The following is a 12,734-nucleotide window of genomic DNA, read 5'->3' as shown; positions in this document are numbered from 1 at the left end:
AGAGGACACAGATACAGTTCAAAAAAGACAATTCCACAAAAATATATGTAGTCAAATATACAGTATGTAGTCAATTTGGTAACAATTTGAATGAAGGGAGCTGTGGGGTGGGAGGTTAAGCTGTAGTTGATGTAGTCTGGGTGGGTGGCAGGAGTTGTGTACAGTACTCACATAACGCACGGGGTAGGACTGTCCGGGGGGTCCGGGTGGTCCTGGAGGCCCAATCGGTCCCATGGGCCCAGGAAGCCCAGCCAAGCCCCCCTGCCCTGCCTGACCAGGCACTCCAGGGTCACCCTGAGAACCCTGGTGGTTAGGAGCGAAGAGGTGAGAGACAGAGAGAGATTGTAAAGATGTGTGTGTAAAAATCAGCAGACAATTTACATGTAGACATAATTGACACAGCATGCTAACAGACAAATAAAGAAGCATTCCACAAAATTGGAAACACATTTAAGCTGAATTATTACTATAACAAGCAATCAATATTGAAAAGAATAAAAAACAATTATAAAAACCATTGACTGCATATAGTTTAGTTCCAATATAAAACATCCAGACTGATGGTAAAATATCTTAAGCAACTACATGCTATTTAAGATGTTATGTCAGAAGTCAAACAAGCAAATGTTCCACTTGTCCTATAATGAACACACTGGGAATTAGAGTTTTTCTCAGTGAGTTGATTCCCCCATGTGATGAATGCAGCTGAAACCAAGGAACCAATAGTATGCAGACGAAAACAAGGAACCAATAGCAGGAGACCCAGTAGTACCTGTGACCCATCACCTTCACTAAAGATACTGGTCAAAAAGTTGGAGAAGGCAGACAAAGAGTTTTGCTAGAGGGAGACGAGCATAAGCATAAAATCATCACACCCCCCCACCAACATCATGTTTAGACTATCGATCTCTAGAAGTCCCACCACCAACATCATGTTTAGACTATCGATCTCTAGGAGAAGTCCCACCACCAACATCATGTTTCGACTATCGATCTCTAGAAGTCCCACCACCAACATCATGTTTAGACTATCGATCTCTAGGAGAAGTCCCACCACCAACATCATGTTTAGACTATCGATCTCTAGGAGAAGTCCCACCACCAACATCATGTTTAGACTATCGATCTCTAGGAGAAGTCCCACCACCAACATCATGTTTAGACTATCGATCTCTAGGAGAAGTCCCACCACCAACATCATGTTTAGACTATCGATCTCTAGGAGAAGTCCCACCACCAACATCATGTTTAGACTATCGATCTCTAGGAGAAGTCCCACCACCAACATCATGTTTAGACTATCGATCTCTAGGAGAAGTCCCACCACCAACATCATGTTTAAACTATCGATCTCTAGAAGTCCCACCACCAACATCATGTTTAAACTATCGATCTCTAGAAGTCCCACCACCAACATCATGTTTAAACTATCGATCTCTAGAAGTCCCACCACCAACATCATGTTTAAACTATCGATCTCTAGAAGTCCCACCACCAACATCATGTTTAAACTATCGATCTCTAGAAGTCCCACCACCAACATCATGTTTAGACTATCGATCTCTAGAAGAAGTCCCACCACCAACATCATGTTTAGACTATCGATCTCTAGGAGAAGTCCCACCACCAACATCATGTTTAGACTATCGATCTCTAGAAGTCCCACCACCAACATGTTTAGACTATCGATCTCTAGGAGAAGTCCCACCACCAACGTCATGTTTCGACTATCGATCTCTAGGAGAAGTCCCACCACCAACATGTTTAGACTATCGATCTCTAGGAGAAGTCCCACCACCAACATCATGTTTAGACTATCGATCTCTAGAAGTCCCACACCAACATCATGTTTAGACTATCGATCTCTAGGAGAAGTCCCACCACCAACATCATGTTTAGACTATCGATCTCTAGGAGAAGTCCCACCACCAACATCATGTTTAGACTATCGATCTCTAGAAGTCTCACCACCAACATCATGTTTAGACTATCGATCTCCAGGAGAAGTCCCACCACCAACATCATGCTTAGACTATCGATCTCCAGGAGAAGTCCCACCACCAACATCATGCTTAGACTATCGATCTCTAGGAGAAGTCCCACACCAACATCATGTTTAGACTATCAATCTCTAGGAGAAGTCCCACCACCAACATCATGTTTAAACTATCGATCTCTAGGAGAAGTCCCACCACCAACATCATGTTTAGACTATCGATCTCTAGAAGTCCCACCACCAACATCATGTTTAAACTATCGATCTCTAGAAGAAGTCCCACCACCAACATCATGCTTAGACTATCGATCTCCAGGAGAAGTCCCACCACCAACATCATGCTTAGACTATCGATCTCTAGGAGAAGTCCCACACCAACATCATGTTTAGACTATCGATCTCTAGAAGTCCCACCACCAACATCATGTTTAGACTATCGATCTCTAGGAGAAGTCCCACCACCAACATCATGTTTCGACTATCGATCTCTAGAAGTCCCACCACCAACATCATGTTTAGACTATCGATCTCTAGGAGAAGTCCCACCACCAACATCATGTTTAGACTATCGATCTCTAGGAGAAGTCCCACCACCAACATCATGTTTAGACTATCGATCTCTAGGAGAAGTCCCACCACCAACATCATGTTTAGACTATCGATCTCTAGGAGAAGTCCCACCACCAACATCATGTTTAGACTATCGATCTCTAGGAGAAGTCCCACCACCAACATCATGTTTAGACTATCGATCTCTAGGAGAAGTCCCACCACCAACATCATGTTTAGACTATCGATCTCTAGGAGAAGTCCCACCACCAACATCATGTTTAAACTATCGATCTCTAGAAGTCCCACCACCAACATCATGTTTAAACTATCGATCTCTAGAAGTCCCACCACCAACATCATGTTTAAACTATCGATCTCTAGAAGTCCCACCACCAACATCATGTTTAAACTATCGATCTCTAGAAGTCCCACCACCAACATCATGTTTAAACTATCGATCTCTAGAAGTCCCACCACCAACATCATGTTTAGACTATCGATCTCTAGAAGAAGTCCCACCACCAACATCATGTTTAGACTATCGATCTCTAGGAGAAGTCCCACCACCAACATCATGTTTAGACTATCGATCTCTAGAAGTCCCACCACCAACATGTTTAGACTATCGATCTCTAGGAGAAGTCCCACCACCAACGTCATGTTTCGACTATCGATCTCTAGGAGAAGTCCCACCACCAACATGTTTAGACTATCGATCTCTAGGAGAAGTCCCACCACCAACATCATGTTTAGACTATCGATCTCTAGAAGTCCCACACCAACATCATGTTTAGACTATCGATCTCTAGGAGAAGTCCCACCACCAACATCATGTTTAGACTATCGATCTCTAGGAGAAGTCCCACCACCAACATCATGTTTAGACTATCGATCTCTAGAAGTCTCACCACCAACATCATGTTTAGACTATCGATCTCCAGGAGAAGTCCCACCACCAACATCATGCTTAGACTATCGATCTCCAGGAGAAGTCCCACCACCAACATCATGCTTAGACTATCGATCTCTAGGAGAAGTCCCACACCAACATCATGTTTAGACTATCAATCTCTAGGAGAAGTCCCACCACCAACATCATGTTTAAACTATCGATCTCTAGGAGAAGTCCCACCACCAACATCATGTTTAGACTATCGATCTCTAGAAGTCCCACCACCAACATCATGTTTAAACTATCGATCTCTAGAAGAAGTCCCACCACCAACATCATGCTTAGACTATCGATCTCCAGGAGAAGTCCCACCACCAACATCATGCTTAGACTATCGATCTCTAGGAGAAGTCCCACACCAACATCATGTTTAGACTATCAATCTCTAGGAGAAGTCCCACACTCAGCAGCACCAAAGAAACAAGGTCAAAGTGAAAATAGCTATATATTTAGATTTAGAGGTGGGATAGTATGGGTGTATTTCAGAGCTCACCCTCTCTCCACTGGGCCCTGGAAGACCTAGATCACCAGCTTCTCCCTGCGGATGAGAGGGAGAGAGATGGGGAAAGAGAGCGATACAGAGAGAGAAAGAGACAATCATCTCAAAAGGATCCCTATTCAAAGGTCCAGTTCTGTGTGTGCTGTATACAGTGATATATAAACTCAGCAAAAAAAGGAACAGCCCTTTTTCAGGACCCTGTCTTTCAGAGATAGTTTGTAAAAATCAAAATAACTTCACAGATCTTCATTGTAAAGGGATTAAACACTGTTTCCCCATGCTTGTTCAATGAATCATAAACAATTAATGAACGTGCACCTGTAGAATGGTTAAAACACTAACAGCTTACAGATGGTAGGCAATTAAGGTCACAGTTATGAAAACAGTTATGTCTCAGTTGTGGAATCTTGTTATGTTCATACAAATGTTCATACAAACTCTGTCTGAGTGACCATTAACACATGTTAAGTTTGCTGAAAATAAACGCAGTTGACAGTGAGGACGTTTCTTTTTTTACTGAGTTTAGTATGATCAGTTGAGCTAAAATAAAATGTCTCCTCCCTGTCTCATACCTTCTCTCCGCTACTGGGTCCTGGGGTTCCAGGCCTGCCAGGTGGACCAGCGGGCCCCTGAAAAACACAGCATGATATCAATACATAATGGTCAACAAATCAAGACATTCATTTCAATGCTGTAGTTGTGCTGTCTACAGTTAACTAGGCACAAAACATATTGTCACGTCAGATATAGTAGAGAGAGGGTCCTCACTGGTAGGCCACGGGCCCCGTCCTGTCCGGGAGGTCCAGGGGGCCCGAAAGAGCCTGACCCATGGGAGCTGACACCACCGGCTGAGGGGCCAGGGGGACCTGGTGGGCCCGGGGGGCCTGGTAGACCACGGAAAGTCTAAAGAAACAGTCAACACAACAGTCTTGGGTTTCACAATATACAGTTTGGGAAAAGTTGTTTTTCTGAGCCAAACTCAAAATCTCTGTGGCTAAAGCATACCTGTATTTTCTCCAAATCTGGGAATCCGGAGCCTTCCACATCCACAAATGTCTAGGGACAAATGAAGAAACATTAAAAGTGGAATATTGGTATATTCATGTCTGATGCACATTAATTAATGGGCTGAATGGCCTGATGCTGTAGTGGTTGACTCACAGCGCGATCAACTGTCCCTGGGCCTGGGGGTCCAGGTGGCCCTGGAGGACCCCTGGGTCCTGGGTGACCATCACCACGATCCCCCTGGAGAGGTCACAAGGAAAACACTTAGTATTTAACCTTTGGGCACGTCTGATAATATTCAAATACTCATGCTCTTAAATAAATGGCTTCTGGCCTTTACCTTTTGTCCTTTGACCCCTGAGTCTCCTTGTGTTCCTGGGAACCCTCTGTCTCCGGCAGGTCCCTGAGTTGTGGTGGGACAGAGAGAGAAGACACAGCTTAGTGAGGCTGACACTGTCTGACCACTGCTACTGACCACCACCGCTTATCAATAATGACATCTGACTACCACTGTATTTCTCCTCACACAATTAACAATGAATAAAAAATCATGACATGAGATCAATGGGATAAAACATCAGAAAGTGACACTCACTAATTTGCCATCCTCTCCTGGATCCCCCTGGGGAATGAAATAGATACGGTTTGTTACAGTCAATTCAAAGAAAATGTACAAGTACTGAGACCAAATAAAGGGAGAATGCTCTACACAGAATACAGTGCCTACGGAAAGTATTCAGACCCCTTGACTTTTTCCACATTTTCTTAGGTTACAGCCTTATTCTAAAACTGATTAAATAAATCAGCAATCTACACACAATACCCCATAATGACAAAGCAAAAACAGGTTTTTAGAAATGTTTTCAGAAATACCTTATTTACATAAGTATTCAAACCCTTTGCTAGAAATTGAGCTCAGGTGCATCCTGTTTCCATTGATCATCCTTGAGCTGTTTCTACAACTTGATTGGAGTCCACCTGTGATAAATTGAATTGATTGGAAATTATTTGGAAAGGCACACACCTGTCTATATAAAGATACTACAGTGCATGTCAGAGCCAAAACCAAGCCATGAGGTCGAAGGAATTGTCCGTGGAGCTCCGAGACAGGATTGTGTCGAGGCAGAGATCTGGGGAAGGGTACCAAAACATTTCTGCAATATTGAAGGTCTCCAAGAACACAGTGGCCTCTATCATTCTTAATTGGAAGAAGTTTGGTACCACCAAGACTCTTCCTAGAGCTGGCCACTCGGCCAAACTGAGCAATCGGGGGAGAAGGGCCTTGGTTTGGGAGGTGACCAAGAACCCGATGGTCACTCAGACAGAGCTCAGACGGAGATGGGAGAACCTTCCAGAAGGACAACAATCTCTGCAGCACTCCAACAATCAGGCCTTTATGGAAGAGTGACCAGACGGAAGCCACTCCTCAGTAAAAGGCACATGACAGCCCGCTTGGAGTTTGCCAAAAGGCACCTAAAGATTCTCAGACCATGAGAAACAAGATTATCTGGTCTGATGAAACCAAGATTGAACTCTTTGGCCTGAATGCCAAGCGTTATGTCTGCAGGAAACCTGGCACCAACCCTACGGTGAAGCATGGTGATGGCAGCATCATGCTGTGGGGATGTTTTTCAGAGGCAGGGATGGATCGATAAAAAGATGAACGCGCAAAGTACAGAGAGATAGTTGATGAAAACCAGCTCCAGAGCACTCAAGACCTCAGAATGGGGCAACGGTTCACCTTCCAACAGGACAACGACCCTAAGCACACAGCCAAGACAATGCAGGAGTGGCTTCGGGCCAAGACAACGCAGGAGTGGCTTCGGGACAAGTCTCAATGTCTTTGAGTGGCCCAGCCAGAGCCCGGACTTGAACCTAATCTAACATCTCTGGAGAGATGTGAAAATAACTGTGCTGCAACGCTCCCCATACAACCTGACAGAGCTTGCAAGGATCTGCAGAGAAAAATGGGAGAAACTCCCCAAATCCAGTTGTGCCAAGCTTGTAGCGTCATACCCAAGAAGACTTGAGGCTGTAATTCCTGCCAAAGGTGCTTGAACAACGTACTGAGTAAAGGGTCTGAATACTTATGTAAATGTGATATTTCAGTTGTTTATTTTTAATACATGTGCAAAAATGTCGAAAAACTTGTTTTTGCTATGTCTTTATTGGGTATTGTTTGTAGGTTGGTTGAGGGGGAAAAAACGATTTCATCCATTTTAGAATAAGGCTGTAACGTTTGGTAAAAGTCAAAGAGTCTGAATACTTTCCGAATGCACTGTATGTCAGACGGTATGGTACAACTCACCGCCTCTCCCTCTGGTCCCTGGGGTCCTGCTGGTCCTTTGGCCCCTGGGGGCCCCATCGGTCCCATTGGCCCGGCCACTGGCTGCACGACAGAGCCGTCCCCTAGCCTCACAACCTGGGCAGCTGGCCCCCCAGGGCCAGGAGGGCCAGGGGGACCAGGTACACCACGGTCCCCCTTGGAGCCTGGGTAACCAAACCCAGAACTGCCCTGTGGGAAGAAAACAATCAACTACAGTGCCTTGCGAAAGTATTCGGCCCCCTTGAACTTTGCGACCTTTTGCCACATTTCAGGCTTCAAACATAAAGATATAAAACTGTATTTTTTGTGAAGAATCAACAACAAGTGGGACACAATCATGAAGTGGAACGACATTTATTGGATATTTCAAACTTTTTTAACAAATCAAAAACTGAAAAATTGGGCGTGCAAAATTATTCAGCCCCTTTACTTTCAGTACAGCAAACTCTCTCCAGAAGTTCAGTGAGGATCTCTGAATGATCCAATGTTGACCTAAATGACTAATGATGATAAATACAATCCACCTGTGTGTAATCAAGTCTCCGTATAAATGCACCTGCACTGTGATAGTCTCAGAGGTCCGTTAAAAGCGCAGAGAGCATCATGAAGAACAAGGAACACACCAGGCAGGTCCGAGATACTGTTGTGAAGAAGTTTAAAGCCGGATTTGGATACAAAAAGATTTCCCAAGCTTTAATCATCCCAAGGAGCACTGTGCAAGTGATAATATTGAAATGGAAGGAGTATCAGACCACTGCAAATCTACCAAGACCTGGCCGTCCCTCTAAACTTTCAGCTCATACAAGGAGAAGACTGATCAGAGATGCAGCCAAGAGGCCCATGATCACTCTGGATGAACTGCAGAGATCTACAGCTGAGGTGGGAAACTCTGTCCATAGGACAACAATCAGTCAGTCGTATATTGCACAAATCTGGCCTTTATGGAAGAGTGGCAAGAAGAAAGCCATTTCTTAAAGATATCCATAAAAAGTGTTGTTTAAAGTTTGCCACAAGCCACCTGGAAGACACACCAAACATGTGGAAGAAGGTGCTCTGGTCAGATGAAACCAAAATGGAACTTTTTGGCAACAATGCAAAATGTTATGTTTGGCGTAAAAGCAACACAGCGGAACACACCATCCCCACTGTCAAACATGGTGGTGGCAGCATCATGGTTTGGGCCTGCTTTTCTTCAGCAGGGACAGGGAAGATGGTTAAAATTGATGGGAAGATGGATGGAGCCAAATACAGGACCATTCTGGAAGAAAACCTGATGGAGTCTGCAAAAGACCTGAGACTGGGACGGAGATTTGTCTTCCAACAAGACAATGATCCAAAACGTAAAGCAAAATCTACAATGGAATGGTTCAAAAATAAACATATCCAGGTGTTAGAATGGCCAAGTCAAAGTCCAGACCTGAATCCAATCGAGAATCTGTGGAAAGAACTGAAAACTGCTGTTCACAAATGCTCTCCATCCAACCTCACTGAGCTCGAGCTGTTTTGCAAGGAGGAATGGGAAAAAATGTCAGTCTCTCGTTGTGCAAAACTGATAGAGACATACCCCAAGCGACTTACAGCTGTAATCGCAGCAAAAGGTGGCGCTACAAAGTATTAACTTAAGGGGGCTGAATAATTTTGCACGCCCAATTTTTCAGTTTTTGATTTGTTAAAAAAGTTTGAAATATCCAATAAATGTTGTTCCACTTCATGATTGTGTCCCACTTGTTGTTGATTCTTCACAAAAAAATACAGTTTTATAGCTTTATGTTTGAAGCCTGAAATGTGGCAAAAGGTCGCAAAGTTCAAGGGGGCCGAATATTTTCGCAAGACACTGTACCTATTTAATCTGATCACTTCAATGACTAGCGAAGATCAAGTCAAATAAAAAGAAGCTGGGAAGGACAAAGTCAAAACGCACCTTCAAGCCTTTGTCTCCCTGAAAGGAAAAGGAGACAAAGACAAGTCGTAAATAATGTTGGTACTATTACATGTGTCTCAGAGGCATGTATGTGGTCTGTCTGAATCAGATGTAATCAGCTATGGGGGTCATCAGTTATAGGGGGTGTATAACACACAGTACTGTGCCAGGCAGCATGCAGTACCTTTTCTCCACGTTCTCCTCCGCCTGATGAAGAGGCAGAGCTGGAGAAAGACCCCGAGTCTCCCTTTGGCCCGGCGGGACCTCTGTCCCCTGGACTGCCCTTCTCCCCTCTGTCCCCCTTCAGTCCGTTAGAACCAGTAGGGCCTAACGACACACAGAGAGACACAGAGAGAGGGAGAGACAGAGAGAGGGAGAGGTGGGTGTTAGAACAGACGCCAGAAGTAACATCGTGGTCATCATCGGCATGAATGTTGCTGTCATCATCACTTTCACTAGCATCCTCTATCCTCAGTTAGCGTCCTACTACCTTTGTCCTCCCCTTCCACAGAGTTCCATGCCAACCTGCTCCACAAAGTTCCATGCCAAACTATTCCACAGAGTTCCATGCCAAACTATTCCACAGAGTTATATGCCAATCTATTCCACAGAGTTTCATGCCAATCTATTCCACAGAGTTTCATGCCAACCTTCTCCACACAGTTCCATGCCAACCTACTCCACACAGTTCCATGCCAACCTACTCCACAGAGTTCCATGCCAACCTACTCCACAGAGTTCCATGCAGACAGGACATGCTGAGGGCATGATGAGATCTCATCAACCTAGTCCAGTGAAGCTTCCCTGAACTCTGACATGGAGTGGTAAGGGTATACTGTCCTGAAATCAGGGACTGGTTGTCAGGGAACTCCACTGGACCTCATTGGAGAGTGTTTATGAAATAGCCCGACAGACAGACGGACGGACAGACAGACAAAGTTTCCAGTGACCTACCTGGTTGACCTCCTGACCCTGGTCTGGACTCTACTGAGGTCTGATGATTCCTGTCACCTACAGTCAATCAACACAAACACACTTACCTGCATGCCTAGTTCGTACACTAGAAAACGCTAACAATGATCAACATTCCCCTGGCGGGTAGGAGCGTTGGGCCAGTAACCGAAAAATCTATCGTTCTGCCCCTGAGCAAGGTAGTTAACCCACTGTTCCCCAGGCACCGATGACGTGGATGTCGACTAAGGCAGCCCCCCCCCCCCCCCCCCCCCCCCCCTCAGAGGGGTTAAATGGGGAAGATACATTTCAGTTGAATACATTCAGTTGTACAACTGACTAGGTATCCCCCATTCCTTTTCCTTTCCAATCAGCCACTTTTGAAGGAAAATTAAAGGTAATGTCTACCTTCTCCACTAGAAGGTGCTAGTGTGCTGTATATCCCAGCATACTGTATGTAACGAGCAACAAGGTTCTCAAGTAGTGTGGTATTACACTAGGTACATATTTCCCTGACAGATAGTTTCACAATTTTTACATCAACAGTTTTTGTTAGCACTGCAGTTACTCTAAATATAGCTTGGTTGGTTCACTATTATATGCGCATTTTCAATAAACCTAAGTAATATTTTAGAGGATAACTTTACAGATGATGTCATCATTGTTCGGCTCAGCCCACTGACCTGTCTCTGAGAGCCTGTCGCTCACTGATGATGTCAGAGGGGGCTCTGGCACCGGTCGGAGAGATGGAGGTGTGGTCTGACAGGAGGGAGGAGAGGAAGGTTAGACAGGACAGACAGACCCTGATCCAATACTTTCACAGTAAATCCTTCCTTCTATTTACACATCACAGAATAGATTAACAGGACAACATAGGATAAAGAAGATTCCTTTACAGTTTTGCCGGTCTCTCTTCTGTCCCCATCCCCACTGCCAAAGTCACCTGAGGCCTGAGAGAGAGACAGAGAAAGAGAGAGAGAGACAGCAAGACAAATAGAGACAAGTCAAGGCATTTGAGAAAACGTTAGTTGACATGAATCATATCATATTCCTACTAAACTGTGTCTGGTTCTACAGTCTAATCACTCACAGCGTCTGAGTCATCATCGTCTTCACAGAGTAACTCAGCTGCTCGAGGGTTACCCACCACGTTCAGCTCAGCGATCGCCCCCTGCACAACACGCACAGACACACACACAGAGACACAGACAAACATACTGATGGCTGTGAGAAAGGAGATACTGTATAGCCATTGGTGCAGTATGAATTTAATGATGCTAGTCAGGATCAAAGCCATTAATATACAATCAAATGTAAAGAGGATGTGTCTGACTGACCGTGGCCTTACTAACTCAGAACAGACAGAGTCTTGCTGAAACAACAGACAGGGTTCTAAATCTCTCCCAGGGGCCTGATAGAGTTAGACTATGAGAATGACAGGGTTCTAAATCTCTCCCAGGGGCCTGATAGAGTTAGACTATGAGAATGACAGGGTTCTACATCTCTCCCAGGGGCCTGATAGAGTTAGACTATGAGAATGACAGGGTTCTACATCTCTCCCAGGGGCCTGATAGAGTTAGACTATGAGAATGACAGGGTTCTACATCTCTCCCAGGGGCCTGATAGAGTTAGACTGTGAGAATGACAGGGTTCTACATCTCTCCCAGGGGCCTGATAGAGTTAGACTGTGAGAATGACAGGGTTCTACATCTCTCCCAGGGGCCTGATAGAGTTAGACTGTGAGAATGACAGGGTTCTAAATCTCTCCAAGGCCTGATAGAGTTAGACTATGAGAATGACAGGGTTCTACATCTCTCCCAGGAGCCTGATAGAGTTAGACTATGAGAATGGCAGGGTTCTACATCTCTCCCAGGGGCCTGATAGAGTTAGACTATGAGAATGCATGTTTCAACACACTGTCTGTTAAGAACAGCAGGTGTGAGTGAGATGAAACCTAAACCCTCACGTTGTTTGGGGGTAAATCCCTCACTAATCGCTCCCTCAGGAATCTCAGTCAGGTATGTGTCACTGGCAACAGGAAAGCCAGACAGCCAGTCACATCTCACTAACACAGCACTACTAACCCCTCCTCCCTCTAGTAAATCTATTTGCTGACCTGGCCTGACGTCTGGCCTTTCAACTTTGACCCCTCAGCATAGTCACTGACCCGTCTAAACACATGTGATGGTCACATTGGGTTTGACACCAGAGCGAGGGTTGAGGGTGGGGGTGCAGAACGACAGAGACTTTAGAGGAAGAGTTATACATACCAATGTTTTACATGAGAGAACAATAAAGATGTTTTACATGAGAGAACAATAAAGATGTTTTACATGAGGGAACAATAAAGATGTTTTACATGAGAGAACAATAAAGATGTTTTACATGAGAGAACAATAAAGATGTTTTACATGAGGGAACAATAAAGATGTTTTACATGAGGGAACAATAAAGATGTTTTACATGAGAGAACAATAAAGATGTTTTACATGAGAGAACAATAAAGATGTTTTACATGAGGGAACAATAAAG

The 12,734-nt window shown here is 44.6% G+C and overlaps 1 protein-coding gene across 5 annotated transcripts in view; it reads right to left on the bottom strand.

The window, feature by feature from the left end:
• The window catches only part of LOC110495439 (collagen alpha-1(XVIII) chain), a 71,139-nt gene that overhangs the window by 10,474 nt on the left and 47,931 nt on the right, over positions 1–12,734 (bottom strand). For all 5 annotated transcript variants that reach the window (XM_036951940.1, XM_036951941.1, XM_036951938.1 and 2 more), the window contains exons 3-17: positions 11,293–11,373; positions 11,099–11,152; positions 10,886–10,961; positions 10,206–10,262; positions 9,436–9,578; positions 9,252–9,269; positions 7,313–7,519; positions 5,600–5,626; positions 5,345–5,407; positions 5,161–5,244; positions 5,005–5,055; positions 4,768–4,902; positions 4,572–4,628; positions 3,994–4,038; positions 172–303 (exon numbers count right to left, since the gene is read on the bottom strand). In XM_036951940.1, the coding sequence (XP_036807835.1) occupies positions 172–303; positions 3,994–4,038; positions 4,572–4,628; positions 4,768–4,902; positions 5,005–5,055; positions 5,161–5,244; positions 5,345–5,407; positions 5,600–5,626; positions 7,313–7,519; positions 9,252–9,269; positions 9,436–9,578; positions 10,206–10,262; positions 10,886–10,961; positions 11,099–11,152; positions 11,293–11,373 (1,230 nt within the window). The remainder of the gene's footprint in view (positions 1–171; positions 304–3,993; positions 4,039–4,571; positions 4,629–4,767; positions 4,903–5,004; positions 5,056–5,160; positions 5,245–5,344; positions 5,408–5,599; positions 5,627–7,312; positions 7,520–9,251; positions 9,270–9,435; positions 9,579–10,205; positions 10,263–10,885; positions 10,962–11,098; positions 11,153–11,292; positions 11,374–12,734) is intronic.

Source organism: Oncorhynchus mykiss, chromosome 18, assembly GCF_013265735.2.
Source record: "Oncorhynchus mykiss isolate Arlee chromosome 18, USDA_OmykA_1.1, whole genome shotgun sequence".
NCBI classification, from domain to species: domain Eukaryota; kingdom Metazoa; phylum Chordata; class Actinopteri; order Salmoniformes; family Salmonidae; genus Oncorhynchus; species Oncorhynchus mykiss.
The sequence above is the reverse complement of the archived record's forward strand: the minus strand, read 5'-3'. Positions and strand labels throughout refer to the sequence as shown.